Source organism: Chenopodium album, chromosome 1 (assembly GCF_948465745.1).
Source record: "Chenopodium album chromosome 1, dcCheAlbu1.1, whole genome shotgun sequence".
In the NCBI taxonomy this organism is placed as follows: Eukaryota; Viridiplantae; Streptophyta; class Magnoliopsida; order Caryophyllales; family Amaranthaceae; genus Chenopodium; species Chenopodium album.
Window position 1 is genome coordinate 19851696 of NC_137834.1, and position 25403 is coordinate 19877098.

Below are 25403 nucleotides of genomic sequence, written 5' to 3' on the forward strand. Positions count from 1 at the left end.
GCAATTTGACATGATTTAGTAATCGACTTGATTACATAAAGTGATCAATCTGATAAAAGATCGTCTCACTTAGCTTAAAGCGCCTAAGCATTGGCTCATTAAAAAAAGCACCGGCATATAGGTTCAAAAGCAAGGCACCGACATAATGGTTCATTTGCAAAAGGCACGGACGAACAGGTTCAAAGCAGCAGAAATGTTGACGTACAGGCATAACGGAAGCAAAGTTCAGGCGAACTTTTAAAGATAGACAGGCGTGGGTCTTCGATAATTTCCTTAGGAAAATTATCGCATTAAATGAGGATGACTTCTAGTGAAGGTATCTTCGACGACATTCCCTAGCTTGCGGAGAGTTGTCACAAACAACTGGAGGTAATTTCGGGCGAAGTTGTCTTCAATCATATTCCCTTAGGCATGGAAGATGGTCATAATGCGGATGGAGATTTTTTCAAGAGAAATAATCTTCGATAGTATTCCCTTGGACGTGGAATATTATCAATGCGGATGGAGATTGTTTCGAGAGAAATAATCTTCGATAGTATTCCCTTGGACGTGGAATATTATCAATGCGGATGAGGATTGTTTCAAGAGAAGCAATCTTCGATGGTATTCCCTTGGACGTGGAATATTATCATAGCGGAGGAAGATCGTTTCAGGCGAAGCAATCTTCTATATTTGGAAGCAGTTACGGGCGTAGCGGTTCTCAAGCGGGATGGCATTCTCTATCTTGTAGGAGGTCATCAAAACATCAAAACAACAACAAAGCCGCAAATCGGTTACTTTCAGAGACGTGTGCTCGAAGGTGCAAGATACGCGTTTCTTAACTCTTTTAAATGTTTGAATAATGCTAGTTTTGCAGGTATCGGCGTTACAAGAGTGATTTAGGATCGCAGAACGTTCTGAATCATTCTCCGTCCCTATCGCTACTTTGACTTTTGTTTTCGAAACTCGCGTTTCTCCAAACTCAGTCAAAGTGGGGGATTCTGTAGACACTCATTTGTGTCTCCCCAAAACCAAACCCAGTGATGAGTACCTTTCGCGTCGAATCATAATCGAATGAAGCGAAAGTGTGGAAAGTCTAGTGTTGCGGATAGTTTTAATTTCTTTTCTCTTCTCTCTGTTTTTAAAAACTTATTTTAAGAAAACAGTCAACCCAGTTTGGTTGGTCCATGATATGGGTCCAATAGTAGTGTAATTGGATGGGGCTTGCAAAGACCTTTCCAACGATATATTCTAAGCCCAATTCCGATTAATATTGAGGAAGTTATGGCCAATTTACTAAACTGGGCCCGGTTTGAGCTTTATATACGGCCCAATGATCAAGGGGAGGGCCTAATATGATTTATCATTCCTAATGCAATTAGGAATGGTTTTAGTCTTCTAGAATATTCTAGAAGGTTCTTTTCATTCCTAATTCGATTAGCATTGATAAATTGACTTTTGTTGACTTTTCAGAGTTTTAATCAAAATCAAATAGCATTTTCAAGGAAATTATATGATTTTATCCTCCAGTACGGCAAACTTATCTGATTTTCGAAAACGCGTTAAAATTAGGCTTGGCGCCTGGAACCAGGCCTGGCGGCTGGCGCTAGCCATTGGTGTCTGGCGCTAGTGTTGGTGCCAGGCTCCAGTTAGCCAAGGTTTGCGCCAGTTCTGTTTTTTTGTGCGTCAGACTCTGTTTTGTTTATTTTATCTTTTTTGCTGATTTTCTCTATAAATAAAGTATTAAAAACTCCGTTTTCATTCACCAATTCTCATCATTCACGAGTTCTCATCTACAATGAGTTTTAATTAGCATTCTCTTAATCATTCAATTCTTTCTTCTTACTTTGCTTTTTCATACAAAATTCCGCATTCACAAGATCTAGAAACACCTAGCGATATTCGAAGTTGCCTTCGCCCTAGACGTGAAAGGTTTAATTTCTGAGGGTTTGGTCTCAAATCTCTCTTTCAATTTTTTAATTTAATTCTTTATTATTTTCCTTGAAGTTACTAACGTGTGTATTTTGTTATTAGAAAGAGGTACGAAGCATCAAAGTAAGTACTTTAATGGTTTTATTGATGTTATGATGTAGAAATCATGTTTATATTGTTATTATGATATTCCTAGTATCATGTCTAGGGTAATTTTAATATTAAATATGATTGTTACGATGCTTCCTATGTTCTTCCTAATATTTATGATTGTTAGTATCATGTTAGGGCTAAAGATTTGATTTTTTTTGCTTAGTGACATGCTAGGGTTTGTTATTAATATTATTAATATCATGCCTAGGAACATGCTATTTTTATTATGCTTTAATATTAACTTGAACATGATTATGATTATAATTGTTATAATGATTATGAATATTATGAATATTATTATTGTTGTTTTGATGATGATTATTTTATTTATAATTATTAATCATGATATTGATGCCTTATTATTGTTGCTTGATATTTATTCTTTATTGCTTGATCACACCTTTATTCATGTATAAAGGGAATTTATATTTGTAATCACGCTTAATAAGATAATCAATAATCTTGTTAGGGTTAATTTGATTATAATTTCAAGTGATCGCCAATAATAGATTTATTTGTGCATTAATATTCAACCAACATAGATAAACATGTTTAGGGTTAATCCTATTGATTGCATGTTAATCAGAAAGCGCACATGAATACGATCAGAATAAAGTAGAGGCCTATTATTAGGGCAGGTTCAATCTCTTTTAGGTTAGATTTGTACCTTCATCCCAAAACCCTTATTTGGTTCTAGACCTTATGGAGTTGACGATCTCTTGGTGTTAAGGGGTGTAACCTTCATCATATGAACGGTTTACAAGTTCATAAAAAACTTGTTGGCGACTCTTTTGCTCTATCTTCTTCCCTTTTGGACGCCACCGTACTATAGTGTATGATCACAGTAGGGTTCAAGCTAGTGGGATTAAAGATTGAAATTTATTCCCTACAAGTTATGAAAAATCAAACATATCAATAACTTAGATTATGTTAATGAGCTAAAAAATGTGGTACGGAGGGAATATTATGTTAATCTATAAGCTACACCACATACTTCTTTGATACTCTCTGAATTTGTCAACAGCTGTGCCATATCTAGAAGGATGTCCTTCACATAACATGAATAATTGATGAGTACTTATAGTTTAAGATATTCCTCAATTGAAATTCCAAACTTTATATTAGTATGTCATCTTTAGGTACTCTAAGAAATTCTATAGGAATTTTAACAATAGAATTTTCAAGATTTCTTGCTCTGTCAAACAGTATTAATAGATTAGTTTGATCAATCATCTTAAGAGAATACTTAATTACTTCTTCTGTCAAACAGCTACATATATACAAAGTATGTAGTCTGTTAAAACTATAAAGGGAAATTCTCTTTGGTAGACCTCTAATAATAAACATTATCAGTGGTCAAATGCAAAAACAGTTATTATCCTTGGTGAACCATGTTTTAAAAAGTTTTATCAATGGTAGCATTAAGCAAGGTAATTAGGCATATCTTAACCATGGTTAACCATTCTAAGTAAAAAAAAAAGTTGTGATGCCTAAAATACCCCCATTTTAAAATTAATAAAAAAAAATAAAAACCACCACCCTGCCACCACCTTCCGCACCATTCGCCACCATTCCCTCTCCCCCTTTCCCTCCCCCTCCTACACCAAAACCGACATTGGCACCGGCGCCCAGCTCTACCTTCGCTGGTGCGCCGGCCTCCCCTTGTGACCCCCCGCCTCCCCCGCCCCCACCTCCTCTCTCTCCCCCTTTTTCGACCCTTCCTATTTTCCCCACCCAATGCCCACCGCCGATCATTCTAACCACCACAAAACCGGAACCCTTCCCCGACGACCCCCCCTCCCTTGTTCACTGGCCAAAACCCTAAAAAACCCCCAAAACACAAGAAAATACCCAATCCTGTTTAGGGTTTCGAAACCAAACCCAGGAAATGGGTTTCGGTTATCTGGTGGTTTTGGGTAGATTTCAAGGGTTTGTGGTGGTTTTGTCGGGGAGGGGGTTCGTCAGGGAGAGGTGTTGGTTTTCGTGGTGGTTTTGGGTGCGATAAGGGCCCGACAAACGGTGGTGGGGGAACTGGGAAAGAGAGGAGTTAGGGCAGGTGGTGATCGATGGGGGAAATGGGAAAGGGAGGAGGAACAAGGCCGAGGTGGGGCGTTGACGGCTAGAGGTGGTAGAGGACAGGCGTCGCCGACCGGAGGTGGGAAGGCAAGCCGGCTGGGGGTTAGCCGCTGGCAGTGGTGCTGGTGGCTAGGTGAGGGGTTTGGGTTTTTTTTTTTCCTTTAAAAAAGATCTAAGAAGGGGTTAACCATAGGGTCAAATTAGTCATTACATCATTAGTTAACCATAGTTTTTGCTTAAAATGCCTAATTACCTTGCTTAATGTTACCATTGATAAAACTTTTTAAAACATGGTTCACCAAGGATAATAACTTTTTTTGCATTTGACCACTGAGAATGTTTATTATTAGAGTTATACTAAAGAGAATTTCCCAACTATAAATAAAAATAAAAATAAATATTTTTAAAAAAATGTTAAATACAAGATAGAAATTCACCTTAAATTTGATTTACATGGTATAGTCTCCTCAGCAATGTAATCTCTAGACCTCTTGTGATATGATCACATGATTTTCCGCGTCAGAAACAAAAATTCTGCATACAAGTCAATTTTTCAATAATGTGTTGAAAATAAATTAAGTAGAAACATTTCTATGTCAAATATACTGGGAAAAAAAATAGTTTTTCTTTTTTAAAAAAAAAATCTACAGATTTGAACTGCTGTGTTTCCTTTGTGTAACTGTATCTATGTCTTTTCCCAATGCTGGGCTGAAGTTTTATTTGGAGTGTTTATTTTTCCCTTCATTCATAAATATGTTTAAAAAATATGTATTTGTGTTAGTTCATGAAAGCAGAGGAAACTATTTTTGTTGGAGTTGACTATGAAATAAAATGTTATTTTTCCCAAAAAAAAAAAAAAAAAGTACCATGCCAAACGAGTTGCCAAATGCTTGTTATCCAATGTCTTCTCTCTTTATTTTCCTTTGGATAAACTTATTGAATTGGAGGCATTTTTTGTCTTTGTATTATCTGTTGGTATTGAAGCACATCACTTGATTGATGCTTAGTGATACATATGAACTAGGACTTTTAGTTCATAGTTGTGTATATCAATGGCATGTTTGTCAATTAGTGTGAATCTTTTTTTCAATTTTTATGTGTAAAAGTACATCATTTGGTTTCGTAAGTGAATACTTTGGGTAAATTAAACGCTTAGATAAATTCAAATTCTGATATTAAACGCTTACATCATTTGGTTTCATGTAGCGGCTATATAGAGTGCCTTGATATACACAAAATCTGATATTGTTGTCAAGGTTAATTGAGTACTAAATTTCTATCATCCCTTCATCAAGCTTCTGTCACTACGTGACAAAAAAGTGTGATTTCAAGTTATATATTGTCACGGCTTTTTTGCCTCTGTGATGTAGATTGGACTCCGCAAAGGATCTAGCTCTTTTACTGAGGCACGTGCTGCTGGGTTCAGTGAAGAGAATAACACTTTAGGTGAGATGTGGGAGACCATTTTTGAAAGTGATCTTCTGATGCTGCTGATTTCTGACTCTGCTCAGGTTTATGTCTCTCTGCAATGATGCTCCTCCAGCGTGGAAGCTTTGTTTTTCACATTTCTCAAGTGCATATTTGAATTAGTTCTCTGTTAATTATGAACTTGTACTGTAAATCGTATCTGTGGTTTCAGCTGAATGTTTTATGATGGTTAAATTAACTTTACCCTTTCCTTTGTCTACATTTCAGGCTGACAACTATGAAAAGATTTTCTCCCACATGAAACCAAACAGCATTCTTGGGTTGTCTCAGAGATTTCTTTTAGGGCATCTACAGTCTTTGGGAAAGGACTTTCCCAAGAATTTCAGTGTGATTACTGTATGCCCAAACGGAATGGGGCCTTCTGTAAGGAGGTTGTATGTCCAGGGTAAAGGCGTCAATGGTGCTGGAATCAACTCTAGCTCTGTCGTTCACTCGGTTTGGGTCTTTTCATTGATTCTTGCTAATGCATTGTTGGTGGTCTGCCTTTTCTAATGCTTGAATTTGCACTCGATATAATTAGAATTTACCATTTCTTTGCTTGTAGGATGTTGATGGTAGGGCTACAAATGTAGTGCTTGGCTGGTCAGTTGTACTATTTTTTTTCTATCAAAGAAGATATATTATATCTACAATAAATGTTGGTCAATCGCTGCCTACTAAGCCCATGGAGTTGTCTGCCCCTCCTTTTTATGATAAGTGTCGTGCTAAAAAGCTAGCCTTTGAGTTATTGCATTTTTTTTTGCTGTGATGGTGAAGTTGAAATTGCTTCTAATGCTTTACCCCCTAAATTAGATAAACTTTATACTTCTAATGACGATGATTCGAATCATTTTCAAACATATTATCGCCTTTACAATAACCTCTTTGCTTTTAGCTAAATTGGTGGATAAATGGATGGGGATATTCATAAAGGAATATATGCTTTGAAGGTTCATGGCCAAATTTATCATAATATTCCGGACATGTTGCTTGATAATGAACCACAAAAATATATACTACTTTACTTCTACGATGCTATGTTTGAGGCAGAAAATAGATATAGTCTTTTTCCAGACTTACGTCTGAGTATAATTTCCTTGAGCATGGCTATTATGCTTTTGAATCCATATGCCAAGTTTTTCAAGTCTCTTCGGGAGATTGAAGTCACTGAAGAGACTGAAATCAGTCTCAATAAACACCCTGTTCTTGATCAACGTGTTTACAATGCTCCGACATCCGAAGATGTAGCTGTAATATGGAGTGAAGGTACTTCATCTAGCCAAATCAATAGCCCACATATCATTGTTCATGGGAAATCAAACAAGAGCCATAGGATATATCATTATTATGGATGTTACGATCCGCTACAATACCCGCTTCTATTTCCTTGAGGTGACTGTGGGTGGCATCACGGTTTACTAATTAAAAATGTCTCACGGAGGAAGGTCCCAGGTGGAAGACCTTTCAAATATTGTCATTTCAAATAATGTTCAAGAGGCAGTTGATTTGGTAACTGAAGAAGATTCTGGTAAGACAACAAATTGTGACTACTTACACCAAAAATATGTTATTTAATTTATGTCATTCCCATATTAATATCATCTAAATGTAACTATTTTTATAAAAACTAATGGAATTGCAGCTGCTGCTCGGGGGAAGAAGGCAAGCTTATTTCTTGCAGGAAGTACTATGCATACAAGTTTCAAATGCATGCTGGAAATTTCATCCTATGGGCTGGGCGGCTATTCTTGTAGTATATTGTAGATATGTATGTGAAGATAGAGAATACTCGGCTGGATTTCTTTAGACAAAACCAGTCACAAATTAGAGCTGAGTTATATCGGGGTTTAGTAGATACACATGAAGTCGGTGAAGCAAATGCATCGAATGTAGGTCAGTGTGTTATCCTCCCTCCTTCCTTTTTGGGGGGGCCTCGTGATATGCAACGGCGTTATCTCAATGATATCGCTTTTGTACAGCGTTTTGGGATACCGGACTTATTGATAACAATGACCTACAACCCAAATTGGTCGCTGGCACACGGGGAAAAAGCACAAAACTGACACGATCTTCTCGCTCGTGTTTTAAAGCAAAGCTTATAGCACTAAAAAAAATAAGAAGAATAAGTGTTTGGAGAGGTGGCTGCGTTCATTTATGTAGTTGAGTTCCAAAAACGTGGCTTGCCACATGTTCATATGCTCATTATTTTAAAGCCGGAATTTAAGATAAAGCATCCAGACTCATTTGACAAGTACGTGTCCGCCGAAATTCCTCCCCATGAAAACCCACACTAACGAAAAGTGGTCTTAAACCATATGATACATGGCCCATGTGGGAAGGATAACCCTGAATGCCCATGCATGAAGCATAGAGGAATGGAAGGGAAGTGCAAATACGACTACCCTAAGTCTCTTTCTGATATTACAACAAGCCATGAAAGTGGGTATCCTGAATACAGACGCCGGGACACAGGTGAGTCTATTGTGATTAGATTGAAAGGGTTGGAACACCATTGGGTCGTTCCATATAAACCTTATTTATCTGCCTTATTCGACTGCCACTTGAATGTGGAGGTATGTTCAACAATTCAAGCAGTTAAGTACCTTTACAAATACGTTTATAAAGGACATGATCGGGTATCATATAACGTACAAGCTTCATCAGGCCTTGTAAATGAGAGATTGAGCAGTTTCTAGCAGGCCGTTGGGTATGTCCTTGTGAAGCCGCATGGAGAATCTTTGGGTTTGACCTGTTTGAAATGAGCCCCCCAGTAGTAACACTGCAAATTCACCTGCCTAATCAGCACAGTGTGAGGTTCTCTCCCAATGAACAACTAGCCTCTGTTGTTTCAGATAGGCGCCGAGCCCGTACTTCATTAACTGAGTTCTTCAGAATGAACAACACTGTCCCAAACATACTAAAATACACATATGCAGAATTTTTTGAGCATTATGTGTGGAATCATGCTACAAAAACATGGTCTAAGCGGGCTAATTTGCGAACTACAATAGGACGTCTGACTTTTGTGGCTCCATCCGAAGGGGAAAGATATTTTCTCAGGCTGCTACTAATCAATGTAAGGGGACCAAAATACTTTGAAGATTTACGAACGGTCAACGGCCACCTTTGTGCAACATTTCAGAAAGCAGCCTTGAAACTTGGTCTTCTGGCAGAAGATGACGTCATTGATAAATGTATGGCAAAGGCTGTTACTGCACATATGCCAAAAGCTTTGCGTAAATTATTTGCTACAATATTGATTTTCGAAATGCCAAGAGATCCCCTAGCCCTTTGGCAGAAGTACTACATTCATTTGTCCGAAGATATCAGGCACCAAAATCCAGGAATAGAAGACAAAGTGAAGGCCCTTACTATGGAAGGGGTAGAGCGTTTCTTAGAAGAAATGGGAAAAACTTTGGTAGAATGTGGCCTAAGGGCGTTGATAAGCAATGCAGACTCCGGACTATGGCAAACAAAGGATATTTCTAATGCACTCAATGCCACAATATTGGTTGAATACGCTGAAGCCATTGACAAGCTCAACCTTGCCCAACACGATGCCTTTGATTGCATCATTAATCATGTGCAGCTTAACAAACCCGGTTCATTTTTCGTTGACGGTCCGGGAGGCAATGGCAAGATATACCTTTACTGTGCATTGTATACTAGAAAAATAGGCAAAATAGTTCTTCAAACAATTACGTCCGGAATTGCTGCCTCAAACATAGTGACTGGGAGGACAGCCCATTCGCGTTTTAAAATCCCCCTTGATCATATAGCTTCCATGTCTTGCAATGTATCTAAACAAAGCAGCTTAGCTGGTCTTCTACGAGAAAGCTCCTTGATTATTTGGGATGAAGCATCAATGACAATTAAGGAAAATGTAGAATTATTAGACTTGCTGCTTAGGGATTTATGTGATAGCCGTACAACTTTTGGTGGCAAGTTTGTCGTCTTCGGTGGGGACTTTTGGCAAGTATTTCCTGTGGTATCCAAAAAATCACAAAAAGAAGTCGTACAAGCAAGCTTAGTCTCTTCTTATCTATGGCATGGTTTCAAATGAATACGCCTGAGTTAAAACATGCGAGCCCGAACTGATCCTGCATTCTCTGATTTCTTGCTTGCTTTAGGGGACGGTCGTATGCAAACAGAAGAGATAGATGACATTCATCTACCAAGACAATTGGTTGTGCCATTTGAGGATGAAAATAAACTACTCTCTGGACCAGCTTCTCAGCCAAATACTCCCGGAACTTACCGCAGGTGGTTTCAGTTCCAACATCTTCGCTGAACGTGCAATCTTGACTCCCCTTAATGATGATGTTGATGAGATAAATACTCTGCTAATTTCAAAACACCCTGGTCAGGCTATAACCTACAAGAGTTTTTATGTGTTAATTGATGAAAATTGGAAAATTTACAAAACTGAATTCCTAATCACTTTATTCCCCGGAGGAATGAGATCACATGAATTGGTTCTAAAGGAAAATTGCCCCGTTATTCTGCTGAGGAACCTTGCTCCAGCCTCTGGCTTATGCAATGGGACACGACTCATATGCAAAAGATTCTACCTCAACATGATTGAGTGTGTAATTGGAACTGGCCATCATACTGGTGAATACGTATTTCTGCCACGCATTGACATGCGGCCCTCTGCCTCAACTAATTACCCGTTCTAGTTCCAGCAAAAGCAATTCCCAATCAAGCTTTGTTTTGATATGACAATCAATAAGTCCTAGGGACAAACACTCACTCAAATAGTGATATACCTTAGACGACCAAGCCTACAACTAAAGATCAGCATGTGTACAGTGCAAAAAAAGTTATTTCGTTTGAGATCTTACTACGATCAGGTGTTACACAACAATCTCCTTCAAGGTCAGTATAATTATAGCCTCTTGATTTAGATTATTTTTTTACAATGTATGTCGTTCACCTAATGTGTACCTGCTAAAGTCAAACCCATTCTTTTATGACAGGAACAATTGAAACAAGAACTTCAGTCTGCTTATCTGCACAATGTCCCATAAAAAAAATTTCAGTCAATTTAAAATTTCAAATGAAGGAGAATATTTCAATAAACTTAGTTCATCTTTAAATTAAACAAAATGTTATTGTTTCTTGAAACAACCTATTACTTCTTTTTCTTAAAATGACAAGCAACTACTTCCTAATTGGTGTGTGTTTTGTTAAGATTTCTACTAGTGGTTATGATGTAAATCAGTTGAGATGATAAACACAAATACTGGTAGCCCTACCTTTTTGGCATAAAATGTCGGGTTAGCTTTAGTTGCAGCTTGTGGATTTGTTGTATCAGAAGTAAGATAAAATCTGGGGAAAGGTAGGAATTACATGAGAGTATAGCAACTGTTGGATCCTCTAAGCAAAGCAATAGGCCATTTGATCCAATATTTGAGAGGAAATTCTCTTATCTTTTCTTATTTCACAGTTTTCTTTTCCCGTAAAATACATAGCTTCATGCTTCTTTTCCCTCAAACGTTCTGTCAAAATTTAATAGTATCAATAATCTTACGCTTACAAATTTAAAAGCTAGAGCCTAATCCCCAGAGGTTATGAAGATAAGAAACATATACTTAACCACTTGTAATATCTTCCTTTATATATAACCAGCTTCTCTAGCTGAAAATTTGAACATTTTGACACATTCATTGTTGAGAACGATTTCAGGTTCATTTCTTAGAATGGACTCACTACTGTCAGAATTCCTGTAGGATGGTGGATAGCCACTGACCCGACACCCCTGGGAGGGTCTTTGTAGGCCTTGGACAACGCCTTCACTTGGGCACAGTATGTCTTTTTCTATTTTTCCCTTCTATGTTTTGTTCACAATGACTTACTAATTTGTGAATTAGGTACTTATGGTATTATTTGCGTGTGTCAAACCTACAGAAAATATGGTATCCAGGTTATAGCTGACCTGCACGCAGCACCCGGTTCACAAAATGGGAATGAACATAGTGGGACTAGAAATGGATCTCTTGAATGGGGAAAAACTGATGCTACTGTACAGCAGAGTGTTGTTGTTATCGACTTCTTAGCTTCCAGGTACTTGATCAGAATTGGAAGATTCAGATTCTTATATTATAATTTCCACTTTTGAAATCCTGTTTACATATACATATAGCCATTGTCTGACTGCACAATCTCATTTGACTTCCGATACGCAAAAAAGTCTAACTTGCTAGCAATTGTGGTTAGGGATTGTTTGAAATTTGTTTGCTAAATGTTTACAGAAAGCTCGCAAAGAAATACCCATCCTTTAGAGAGAGATCAGAGACAACTGATCTTATTGTGAAAATATCCTTGTAGCCTTGGGAAGCATTTCGCATTGATGGGGTTATAATATTTTCTAACATACTCACTCCTCTTCCTGCTTTTGGGGTTCCTTTTGACATAGAAGAAGTCAGAGGCCTTGTCATCCAGTCACCTATTCGTGATGAAGATGCCTTGAAAGAATTGCATCCAATTGACATGGAAATCTTAATTTTGTCGGCGAATCTCTTAAAATTTTGCGCAATGAGGTGAATGCTATTTTCATCATGACCCCTATGTAAATCCCTCATGCTGTATGAATCTCTACTGTTACTAAATGCACTCCCTTCCCCTTATGTTGGTGACAAGGCTGTCGTTCTGGGTTTTGTGGGTGCACCCTAGACTATAGCAACATACATAGTTGTAGACACCCATTTGTGTCTCCCCAAAACCAAACCCAGTGATGAGTACGTTTCACGTCGAATCATAAACGAATGAATTGAAAGTGTGGAAAGGTCTAGTGTTGCGGAAATTTTATTTCTTTTCTCTTCTCTTTGTTTTTGAAAACTTTATTTTAAGAAAACAGTCAATCCAGTTTGGTTGGTCCATGATATGGGTCCAATAGTAGTGTAGTTGGACGGGGCTTGCAAAGACCTTTCCAACGATATATTATAAGCCCAATTCCGATGAATATTGTGGAAGTTATGGCTAATTTACCAAACTGGGCCCGGTTTGAGCTTTATGTGCGGCCCAATGATCTAGGGGAGGGCCTAATATGATTTATCATTCCTAATGCAATTAGGAATGGTTTTAGTCTTCTAGATTCTTCTAGAAGGTTCTTTTCATTCCTAATTCAATTAGCATTGATAAGTTGACTTTGTTGACTTTTCAGAGTTTTAATCAAAATGAAATAGCATATTCGAACAAATTATATTATTTTATCCTCCAGTACAGTAAACTTATCGGATTTTCGAAAACGCGTTAAAATCAAGCTTGGCGTCCAACCCCAGGCCTTGGCCCCTAGAACCAGGCCTGGCGCCAGCTAGCCAGGGTTGGCGCCAGCTCTGTTTCTTGAGCGTCAGACTCTGTTTTGTTAATTTATCTTTTTTTGCTGATTTTCTCTATAAATATCGTATTAAAAACTCCGTTTTCATTCACCAATTTTCATCAAGATTCATCAATTCTCACCATTCTCAACATTCATTAGCATTCTTTTAATTCTCTCATTCATCTCCTCTTAAACTTGGTTTTCTCATACAAAATTCCGCATTCACAAGATTTAGATACACCTAGCCATATTCGAAGTTGCCTTCGCCCTAGACGTAAAAGGTTTAATTTCTAAGGGTTTTGTCCCAAATCTCTCTTTCAATTATTTAATTCAATTGTTTGATTTATTATTTTCCTTGAAGTTACTAACGTGTGTATTTTGTTATTAGAAAGATGTACGAGGCATCAAAGTAAGTACTTTAATTGATTAATTGATATTATGATGTAGAAATCATGTTTACATTGTTATTATGATATTCCTAGTATCATGTCTAGGGTAATTTTAATATTAAATATGATTGTTGCGATGCTTCCTATATTCTTCCTAATATTTATGATTGTTAGTATCATGTTAGGGTTAAAGATTTGATTTTTAATGCTTAGTGACATGCTAGGGTTTGTTATTAATCTTGTTAGTATCATGCCTAGGATCTTGCTATTTTTATTATGCTTTAACATGATTATGAATATTATTATTGTTATTATGATGATTATTATTTTAATTATGATTTATGATTGTCAAGATTATTGTGATTATGATTATTATTTTTATGATTATTATTATTATTATTTTATTGTCATGATTATAATTATTATATGTTATTGCTTGATCACGCCTTTGTTGCATGTTCAAAGGGAATTTGTACTTGTAGTCACGCTTAATAAGATAATTAATAATCTTGTTTAGGGTTAATTGTGATTATAATTTAAAGTGATCGCCAATAATAGACCTTATGGAGTTGACGATCTCTTGGATCATGAAGGGGTGTAACCTTCACCTCGTGAATGGTTTACAAGTTCCTAAAAAACTTGTTGGCGACTCTTTTGCTCTATCTTCTTCCCTTTTGGACGCCACCGTACTTTAGTGTATGATCACAGTGGGGTTCAAGCTAGTGGGATTTTAAAGGCTTGAAAATATTCCCTACAGTTATTGGCGACTCCACTGGGGAGGATTTCTATTTTAATTCCTAAATTTGTTTCGGCAATGATTTAGAATGAGTGGATGAGACTCGAAAAGTTCTAAGTATTTCATGTGCGTAATTTTGATTAACATTATTGTCATATGCATAGAAAAAGATCTCATTGGAAAGACCATCCATAATGAGTTAAAAAAATAGGATTTTACACGTAGGAAATTTTAGGAATGTCTTTCACAACTAGGACCGAAATAACACCACGCGAAACTGGAAAATTTTATCGAGCAAAGAAAGTTGCTGAGGCATGTGGGAAGTAGCGTCAGGGGCCAGATCATTGGCGCCAGTATTTTAACTGTAGCTCCAGACGCCAGCCTTGGCGCTAGGCGCTACAGTTAAAAGCTGGCGCCAGTCTCTGATTGCTGGCGCCAATTTCCCCCAATACCGAGCCAGAAATATGCGTTCTAATTTCGACCGATTTTTCGTATTGTTTGCTCGATCCTACTTCCTGATTGAATTTTTTCTCACTTTTCTGAAACCCATATGTGTTCTACATATGGACATAACCCTCTGGGAATTCATGCTCCATCTACCCGATTGAACGCTCCGTGCAACAAAGGGTACATCCGAGATGTTGAATTCACCAAACCATGGAAGCGAGTTTTTTCTAAAACTCGCGGTGTCCCATCCACTCGCGCCAACCCTTCACGGTTAGGCTTCCGCGCGGTGCATCAGGACAATTAACCATGGACCCTCTTTGACTAAACCATATCCCGAACTTTAGAGAACTAGAGCCATGGTTAGGTTGTGAACCCATTGCATCATATTGTGCCTACTTGACTAATTGTGCATTATTGGTTGTGCATATATATTCTATGTTTCTCTTAACCGTTTGTTGATTGTGTTGAGATTAAATGAATTAATGACTTAAAGAACTTTGCCTAATTAATTAATTAATTAATTATTTAATTTGAGTCAATAAAGTCTTTTTTTTTTTTAATCGGAATTGACCTAGTACGACTTTAGGAATACCCCAGCTGACTAATAACACCGAAAACAGTCCCAGGCCAAAGCTCCACTATTGGCGCCAAGGTCTGAGCTGTAGCGCCACACTATGGAGTGTAGCGCCTAACGACAGCTATGTTTTCTGGCGTTAACCTCCACAGTGTGACGCCAGTCCTGTCGCTTGGCCGACATTTTGGATTATTTGTCGAGTCATCACCTAGGGTCTAATTAATCAGTTTTCTGTTTAATTCGGTTAATTTCGCTGTCAATAACACCTTGTCAAGTCATTAATCGAATCTTAGTCACATGGTCTAGCCACATGGTCATGACACGAGTCTCAACATGTCACCTACACTCACTAGTCTTAGCACACACTTTGAGTATATGTCACCATGACCATGTCTTAGGTTCATGCATGAGTCGGTCTTTTCCGTCATTTGAGTTGGGGGAGTACATTCTATTCCTAATTCTTCATATCCCTCCACCTAAATCTTCTTCACATTCTTCCATCTTTCTTCACTTCCTCCATCCATTGCATGTTGAATAAAGTTTGAGTCAAATAATTAACAATAAGTATCTCCAAATTCCTTTTCCACAGTATTTGGTCAAGGAGAGAAGGGCGATTTATCAAGGACAACCTCTTTATTCAAGTCTCACTTTTTGATAAACCAATTCGTCAAAAGAGGAAGGCTAAGAAGATAATGGCAAATCAAGAAGAAGACAATGATCTTAAGAACCAACTGGCTACTGTGACTGAGACACTGAAGCTTCTCGCGACTATAAATTTCAGGGCATGAGTTCACAAGGGGTCTCGCTGGACAAGGAACTTCTTCCACATAAATTCAACGCCACTGACATCCCTAAATTCAAGGCAATTGATAATCCTTATTTTCATCTAAGAGCTTTCGAAACTATAATGAACATTAAGGGCATCGATAAGAAGGTTTTCCCCTCTCTGTTCTCACTCTCTCTTGAAACCGTTTGCCAACAGTGGTACTTCTCCCTTGACAAGGAGAAAACCTCTACCTGGGAATCGATAGTAAACGCTTTCGTTGATAGATACAAGTGCAATATTCAAGTTGAAACCGATCATAGACAACTTGAGATGCTAAGACAAAAAGACAATGAAGGTTTTACTTCTTTCTTTAATAAATGGAGGGAAACTTCTGCCAAGATGATTGAGGTCCCCACCGAAAAGGAGTCTGTGAGGATGTTTATCATGAACCTTCAAGAGAAGTATTCAAAGCACTTAAAATATCAACACAACTTGAATACTTTCAAATCCGTCTATGACATAGGTATTGAAATCGAAGACGACCTCGCAAAGCAAAAAGCTACTAACAATAGCAACCACGGTGGCTGGAAAGGAAAGAAGAACGACAATCCTTCTTCTTCCGAAAACGCCCACTCTAGTAATAATGTTAGTACCTTTTACCATAATGATGTCTTAGCCATGGACAATCAAGGATCTAAAAGGAAACCCAGGCGAGAGTTCACACCCATTGGGATGACCTACGATGCTGCTTTCGATCGTCTCTATGATCGAGGATTAATCAAACCTATTGGCCCTACCGAGGATCCAACACCAGAAAATCGATCTTCGAGATGGAATCCAAACTCCTATTGCAAGTATCATCGAGGGTGTGGTCATACTACTGATGAATGCTACAGGTTTCAAAATCTCATTCAAGACCTCATAGAAGCAAACAAGGTCCCATTGCCTCTAGCTAGCGAGAAGACTGGGTGATGATGAAGCGAACAACACAAGACAAGAGGCGAGCTTCAACGACAAGATTTCGTGACCTCTTTTTTTCTATTTTTTCATTTTTTCCTTTCCCAATAAGTCTAGCATAGGCACCTTTTCCTTTCCTTAGATTTATTTTGTAGGATCATTACATTCTTTCCTTTTAAATAAAATGAGCATTTATTTCCTTGCATATGATCATTGCATAAAAAAAAAAAAAAAGTCCGTGTCGAATTAAGCACAAGGTATACCAATGATTTGAGGCACCCCTTGTAGCCACATCATATCTTCTTTCACCTTTCAAATATACAATCCTTTCTTCATAAATCACTTTGAGCCTCGTCTAACGATAGACCCTTCTTTTTTCAACCCACATCTACCTAACCTTGGGATGGGATGGTGTGCAACTTTTGCAATTCTAAAGAAAACTTGAGTAAATTCAAAAGATTAAAATAGCAAAATAAGCAAAAGCAAAAAATAAATAAATAAAAGTGTACAAAAAGGGCAAGTGTTCCAATGTCTTTGATATGAAAATATCTTCGATATGAACACGTCTCAGACTGCATCTCTTATCGAGTGCTCGGTACCATGCCTGAGAAACATGAATGTCAAGTGAGTGATAGACCGCATGATCAGGATTGCCCACACTTATAAAAATAAAATAGATGCTAAAGCAAAAGATAAAAGTGAGCTAAAAAAAAGAGTAGAAACTCAAGCATAAAAATACAAAGATTCAAAAGCTAGGTTGCACACCTTGGGGGCTTATCTAGGGTCTTGAGCCGTTATCCCCTTTTTCTATAACCTTTAGCCTAACCACGTTACAACCCTTAAAAGGACCTTTTTGAGGTATACACACTTGTGCGAGGTTCGGCTAGAGCTATGTTTGGCCTGATTCCTAACAGATACGTAGGCAACCTCACATCGAGGTGCGGCCGTAATAAACATGTATTCATATTCACATTCACACACTTACACCATGATCATATCAAGGGATCTCCTATGCTCATCCCTTTTCACTTAGAGCTAGACTTGGGGGCTTGATCCCTACATCATTAGATTACCTAGCCTAAGAGTCACCACCATTTGACTCTTTTAACAAATAATATCTTTCCATACACTTAGCTCTTGAGGCCTAACTTTAGTGTCACTATCACACACATCACACATACATGACCAAATATACTTCCCTTAGGAACCCTTTGTCATGAAATCTTAACACAACGTTGAAGCATACCTTATCATATCAACATCACTCATAATTGTCATTGCATCACGAAGTATGAAGTGCTTAGCCTCCGTGCCTAAGTTACCCAAATACTTTCATCGTGGAGTCAACAATTGAGAAAGCCTAGGATGAATTAATCCTTGCACAACATTTGACTAAGCTCATTCAACATGCATCTTCAAACTTCGAATCTTTTTTCGCGTCTTTCTTTTTCGGGAGAAAGTCGGTACCCTCCACAAAAATGACTGAAAATTTTTGCTTTTTGCATTTCCGAGTCTCACAATCACAATACAATGCACACACAAGTCATGTACACATTGAGTCATGTCGTGTCGTTTCACTTTGATTTGAGTCTAACACATGTGTCAAACAGTTTGAGTCGAGTCAACCTCGAGTTAGTCAATCACAGAGAGTCAAGTTTATACCTTGAGTCGTGTCAAGTCGATGAGTCAAGCAACATTAAACCTTAGGTCAACCCTAAGATAATTAAAGATATTGGCAAAGTTCTATGGTCAAAATAAATACAGGTGCAGCAAAATAGGGAAGACCCTATCACAGCGTTCGGCGACAGGGTCAATTCTTGGCGCCACAGATATCTCAACAGCGACAGAGCTCGAAGCCTCTCAGAAAGGTGATTTCGACCTCATACAGCAATTTCGGGTTCCTTGGTACGCCAGTTAGCCCCTATAAGCAATTTGACATGATTAGTAGTCAGTTTGATTACAATTGCAATAAGTGATCGACCTGACAAAAGATCGTCTCACTTAGCTTAAGCGCCTAAGTATTGGCTCATTACAAGCACCAAAGCATCGGTTCAAAATCAAGCACTTAAACGACAATATTTCCAAATATGGATTGTCGCGCATTCTTATTAAACGACAAAGTTTTCCAAAAATTGGATTGTCATCCCCAACTGACAATATTTCCAAAAATGGATTGTCGTGCGTCTTCTTCAACGAAAATTTTTCCAAGATTGGATTGTAATCTCTGGCAAAGTTTCCAAGCGTGGATTGTCGTGCTCCTTCTTTGTTGGCAAGTTTTTTTCAAGTTTGGATTGTCATACATTCATGGATCTTTGGCAAGTTTTCCGAGATTGGATTGTCATACACCTAGTTCCCTATGGAAAAATTTCCCAAAGGATTGTTGTAGGTCTCTACTCATCATAAATTTCGAGAAAAGTTCCTCAACGTGGATTGTCATTCATTTCAGTAAGTGGCAAATTTTCCCGAAGTGGATTGTCGGTCGACTCTTTTTTGCAAATGTTCTAAGACGCGGATTGTCAATAATGGCAATACTTTCCCAAAAGGATTGTCGCATAGCGTTGGAAAATTTCCAAGGTGGATTTCTTTAAAGAGTTATATTCCAAGATGTGGATTGTCGATCGTAGCAAAGTTCTTATGAAAGATTGTTACGAAGCATTGGCAACTTTTCCAAAAATTGGATTTTGGCAAATTTTCCGAGGTACGGATTGTCGCTTCATCGTGACAACATTTCCAAGGATGGATTGTTACGTGTGATAACTTGTTATTTGGTATGATTTTAGGGTAGTTTTGAACCTTGTTTTCGTGATTATTCGACATCAAAGTTCATTATTTATCCTATTTTTATACAAATTTTGTACCATCCATGCTTCACGGGTTGTTTGTGTTTTTGATGTAATGTAGCTATTTTTAGCACTATATATGGACGTGATCAAGCATGAGTAAACAAGGAGAAGGGAAAGCTTGGTTGATAGAGCAATTAAGGAAGAAGGATGAGTGCCTTAAAGAGAAATGAAAAGCTTTTGGAAAGTTTTGGAAGGATTTTTGCACTAAGGTCAACTTCAACTGACCATAACTTTTTTTTCACTCAACATTTTGAAGTGATTCATATCGGATATTAAAGTTCATCTCAAGAGATTTCCAACGACTGATCACATGCCTTATTCCAATGAGTAACGAAGAAGTTATGACCTTCGGAAAATAAGCTGTTTCGCTAGAAAAGAGCTGCACGTCCGTGCCAATAAGTGGCACGTCCGTGCAAGTCACTGCACGTCCGTGCCAAATGAAGCACGTCAGTGAAAGGTCAGGCAATAGCTACTAGTCGTATTTTAACAGGTCTGCACGTCCGTGCAACCTTTGGCACGTCCGTGCCGACCTGTAGACGGGTCGTTTCCTCGTGTTCTCCGTCCTTTTACTTGGGGGTTATATAATACCTCTTTGGCTTCATTTGAAAAGGGGGGATCTTCTTAGTGTAGTTTTATCTTAGTTTAGGGTTTTTAGAGAGAGAAACTCTCATTTTCTAGAGAGAGAAAGTGAGAAAAACTTGTTGAATGCTTGGAATATGAAGAATTGAAGGAAGGAGACTTGAAGATTTGATTATTTCTTGCAATATCAATGAGAATTTCTTACTCTCTCTTTTATTTTATTGCTTTAATTACTTATTTTTGCATCTTTTCTAGTTTAATTACTTGTTTATGTTATATTAGTGTTTGAATTCATGTTCTTAGTTGTTAACTCCCTTAGTTTTGGAATTTATAATGTTTTGTGAGTAGTTTATTTACTTGGGATGGTTGAAACCATTGATGAATTCACAAATACTTGTTTGCATGTGTTGATTTAGCTAATGTGGGATGTTAATTAGTTAAGTTTAAGTGGTTTCATTGTTAGTTCTTGTAAGTGGCCATTGCTAGAACTATTTATCTAAGCTTTCTCAACGAAGGATCGAGAGATGAACTTGAGTTAGCTCCCTTATGCTTAATTGACTTGAAATGCCATGAGAATAGGAATTTCCAGTCAAGGGAATGTTTATGTCATCGTGATAATGCTTTAACACTTGTTTTATGCTTTGTAACCACGAGAGTAGGTTGTATTCATAACTCAAGTAATCCCTCTAGCTTGAGAGAGTAGTTGGGTGCCTTAGATGACTTCCCCTAATTTATCCCCAAATTGCTATGTTTTGTATGTTAAATTTTAGTTTGTGAATGACTTAATTGGTGGATACCTTCTTAAGATCCTTTTTATTATTGTTTGTAGTTTTTCATTATAACTCAAAACCCAAAAAGACTTGACTTAACTTATCACAAATCGATACTTGTTAGTGCTCCCCTTAGTCCTTGTGGGATCGACCCTTACTTTCCCTTTCTACCGATTAGAGAGACCAAATTAGGTTTTTATCTTTGGTAGGCTCGACGACGGCCTATCAAATTTTGGCGCCGTTGTCGGGGACTTCGGTTGACATTGGCTAAGTATTGATTAGATGAGTCTAGGTCTTTGTACATATATATTTTTTTTTCTCTTTTTATTTTTTTAAATTATTTTTGGGATTTCTTCCATTGAAATAAATGGCAATTTTTTCCCTTCCCCAATATGAGAATGAAACATTTTGGAGATATTACCATAGGGTTAATGAATATATTGGTTATAATTATGGTGATATTCTTTTAAAAGTGGATATTTGTGAAGTACTTTTTGAAGGTTTAAATGATGAAATGCGAGTTGTTGTTGAATCTATGCCCAAGGGTCAATTTATGTCTAATACTATTAATGAGAATTGGAGTATGTTTGAGTGGCTATATAAAGATACCTATGATTGGGAGATGGCTAATCACGCGACATATGACCATTTTAATGATGCAAACTCATTTGAACAATGCGGTGATAATGTTTTGGATTCTAATGTTTCGAGTTTTGGCGATGCAAATTGTCAAAATTCTCTAAATTTTTTCTTGGATTCCAATTTTATGTCATGTACTCCTTATGATGTGGCTAATGTGCATAATGTTGACACCTCTTCCCAATGTGATTTTTAAAATTTCTCCCATCCTCAAGAACCCAAGTCTTCTTTAGAGCTTGCTCTAGAACGTTTTTTGGAGGGTTGTGAAGAGTTTAGGAATCTAATGGACATAAACAACACTTGTACATCCATGAATCATTATAGTGAAGCTTCTAGGGTTCAAATGAATGAAAATGAAAATTTTGAGAAGCCTCTTCTTGAAAAACCTTTGGTTGATGACCATATTTTTCCAAATATCATCAATTTGCATAATGAGCCTAATGTACCATTAATTATGAATGATGACAAAGTTGATGATTGTTTGTTGAATTCCACTAATGATATAGGTCTATTAAAGTCCAAATGTAATGTTGATGGTATTCTTCAATTTGATTATATTGATGATTATTCAAGAGATGTTGAGGATAACTATCAATTTGGAAAGAGTATCCTAGATATTCATGATGAATTTTGGGAAAGTAAGGATAAAAGGGTTAGAGTGGAGGAAAATCCCTCTTTTGATGAGGACCATAGAGTTGAGAGTGAGGTAATTGTTGAGTCTTTACCAATTGAACATTCTTTTTTTGAGCCTCATGTCCCTTTCGCAAAAACTCTTGATATTATTGTCTCTATTCCAAACCTTTGCCCCCCTCCTCTTCCCAAGTTCACTTCACTACATGAGCCTCTGTGTACTTCATTCTATGAATTGCATGACCATTTTCTAACCAATGATACTCAATTTGGTGAATTTGATGTAGATATGGTTTTTGAGTTACCAAATGAATCTCCAAAGTGTTTTGTTGATAGTTATTCTTTTATTTTTCCTTCTTCTTTTCAATCTAGGACCTTTTTTAGATCTTTTTATTTTTATTTTAGGAAGCTTTGTAAATTAATGTATATCCTTTTCTTCTTCTTATTAAATTTTCTTCTTATTTTTTTGGTTTTAATTTATGAAATGTGTTCAAGTGCATATGATAAGCTCCTTAGGAGTTTGTCAAATTACTTACTAGCTAAGGTCTAGCCAAAGACCGAAAAGAAAGGCAAATTTTCTTCCCTTTTTTTTTATTTGTTTATTTTTGAATAATGATGTGCATGGATTTTAATTGTATGATGATTTGAACTAACGAGCTTTATGAAATGATTCTCAATTAGGTACTCTCTATGATCTCTCCACTCCAAATATCATTGTCACAAATTCACAAGAATTTTGGAGTTTTTGCTACATTGGAAAGACACAACATACTCTACCAAGTTTTGAAAAATTTATGAAGAAATTTACATCAAATTATGTAATATCTCTTTCTCTCTTCATCCCTTCTCAAGCTAAGGATTTTATAATTATTTTTGCCATTCATTGGTTGCTTGTTAAAGAATTTGGCTTGGGGCTAGATTTTATTGTATGTTGTGGTTTTTCTTGTAGTTATGGATGTTGTATTAGATGTACTTGTTGAGATTGATTGTGTTCCCTTCCCTCCCTCCCCCTTGATTATATCTTCAAAGCATTGAGGACAATACTTCGTCTAAGCTTGGGGGGGGGGGGGGTAGTTTCACGCTTTCATGAAGGGGGATCGATTGTTAGTTTGATGCTTAAATTTTTTCATAGTTGTACAGTTGGATATTCATGCTTTTTATTTTTTATTTTTTCCCTTTCTTTATTATAACTTATAAAAAATTGAAAAATAAAAAAAAATTGAAAAATGCCCTTGGATGAGACTCAAATGATGATGTTATATGTTTTGCTTGCTTGACTCTTGAGTGATGAGTAAAAGTTCTTTTAGAAGGGTATGTGCAAGAGTTGGGGTCATTTAGAGGCTTATTAATCTTGATTGCATTAGAGTATATGAAATGAAAACCGATGAATGCTCAGTTGCACGTCTAGCATAGGATATTGTCAAATTTGCCCAAAGTAGGATATGTTTGAATCGAATTGCGGTCCCTTGTGCCCTTGATGTGCCTCCTCTCCTCCTCGAAATGAAACTCTATTAGGGAATTGGTTCTACTTGTATCATGTGTAATAAGTGGCATATTAAGCCACATGTTTTAAATAAAGAAAGAGCCGCTCACAGTTAAAAGAGGCGAGGGCAATTAATGTTGAAAAAAAAAATAAAAAAAAAAAAGAAAAAAAAAGAAAAACGAAAAGAAAAAAAATATAGAAAAAGAAAGGGAGATAAAAAAAAACTCCTCCAAAATTCTCAAAATTTTCACTTTTTCTTAATTAGAGGTCAACTTGTGGACGCCTCCCACACATTGTCTATTTTGATGTTTCTTGTGTAAAATTTCCAAGTTAGAGTGTAGTTAAAGGGGCTTGGGTGTGCATTTTGGGAGGTGGACTTGCATTTCAAGATTTTATAACCGAAAGAGGACTTGTTGCAACTTTTGATTATCTAGATGTGCTCTAATGAACTAGTAAAAGGTTTAAAGAGGTATCCTAGTGCAAACTTGCTTAGTTTTCCTCTTTACCCCCAACTCATGTGTACATTTGTATGATTGGTAATTCTTGAAAGTTGCTCACTTGTCTTACTTGTGTCTCATATCTCGATGAGTTGACTTGGGCGCAAAAAAACATTAAAATTGTATGCATATATTTTTTTTTTTTGATGATGTGTTGTGGTTTGTGTGAGTTGTGGGTTAAGCTCAATGGAAACACTCACGAGATAATAACTCGTCCTCTTAGGCGACTTAGGGGTTTAAATTGCTTTTCACTTGTGCTAAAAGTGTTTATGGTTGTTACCATGCGGATTTGTGTTTTTGTGTTTCCTCTTTATTACCACTTCTTGGTTTGATCATTAGCAAGTTATCCTCCTTCTTGATTTGACATGTTTGTTTTGCTCGAGGACTAGCAAAAGATTAACTTGGGGGGATTTGATAACTTGTTATTTGGTATGATTTTAGGGTACTTTTGAACCTTGTTTTCGTGATTATTCGACATCAAAGTTCATTATTTATCCTATTTTTATACAAATTTTGTACCATCCATGCTTCACGGGTTGTTTGTGTTTTTGATGTAATGTAGCTAATTTTAGCACTATATATGGACGTGATCAAGCCTGAGTGAACAAGGAGAAGGGAAAGCTCGGTTGATAGAGCAATTAAGGAAGAAGGAGGAGTGCCTTAAAGAGAAATGAAAAGCTTTTGGAAAGTTTTGGAAGGATTTTTGCACTAAGGTCAACTTCAAATGACCATAAATTTTTTTCCACTCAACATTTTGAAGTGATTCAAATTGGATATTAAAGTTCATCTCAAGAGATTTCCAACGACTGATCACACGCCTTATTCCAATGAGTAACGAAGAAGTTATGACCTTCCAAAAATAAGCTGTTTCGCCAGAAAAGAGTTGCACGTCCGTGCCAATAAGTGGCACGCCCGTGCAAGTCACTGCACGTCCGTGCCAAATGAAGCACGTCCGTGCTTCGTGATCCGCTGCCGAACTTATTCCAATTCCAAGATCTCGGATCGAATCAATATTGATATACCCGAGATCTTGGAATTAGTAGCTACTAGTCGTATTTTAACAGGTCTGCACGTCCGTGCAACCTTTGGCACGTCCGTGCCGACCTGTAGACGGGTCGTTTCCTCGTGTTCTCCGTCCTTTTACTTGGGGGTTATATAATACCTC

At 37.2% G+C, this 25403-nt stretch overlaps 2 protein-coding genes across 2 annotated transcripts; both read left to right on the top strand.

Annotated features, from left to right (window-relative positions):
* The first annotated feature begins 3476 nt into the window (after positions 1 to 3476).
* On the top strand, positions 3477 to 6120 carry LOC145629172 (ketol-acid reductoisomerase, chloroplastic-like). Its single transcript, XM_081681713.1, has 3 exons — positions 3477 to 3494; positions 5511 to 5651; positions 5836 to 6120. The coding sequence occupies exons 1-3, from the start codon at positions 3477 to 3479 to the stop codon at positions 6118 to 6120; spliced, it is 444 nt and encodes a 147-aa protein (XP_081537839.1).
* Positions 6121 to 7922: 1802 nt separating this feature from the next.
* Positions 7923 to 9670, top strand: LOC145629182 (uncharacterized). Its single transcript, XM_081681723.1, has 2 exons — positions 7923 to 8180; positions 8297 to 9670. The coding sequence occupies exons 1-2, from the start codon at positions 7923 to 7925 to the stop codon at positions 9668 to 9670; spliced, it is 1632 nt and encodes a 543-aa protein (XP_081537849.1).
* The last annotated feature ends 15733 nt before the right edge of the window (positions 9671 to 25403 follow it).

Coding starts and splice junctions, on each gene's coding strand:
- LOC145629172 (XM_081681713.1), top strand. Junction 5,652..5,835: donor TGATTTCTGACTCTGCTCAG/GTTTATGTCTCT, acceptor TCTACATTTCAG/GCTGACAACTATGAAAAGAT.
- LOC145629182 (XM_081681723.1), top strand. CDS start 7,923: ATGATACATGGCCCATGTGGGAAGGATAACCCTGAATGCCCATGCATG. Junction 8,181..8,296: donor ACTGCCACTTGAATGTGGAG/GTATGTTCAACA, acceptor GAGATTGAGCAG/TTTCTAGCAGGCCGTTGGGT.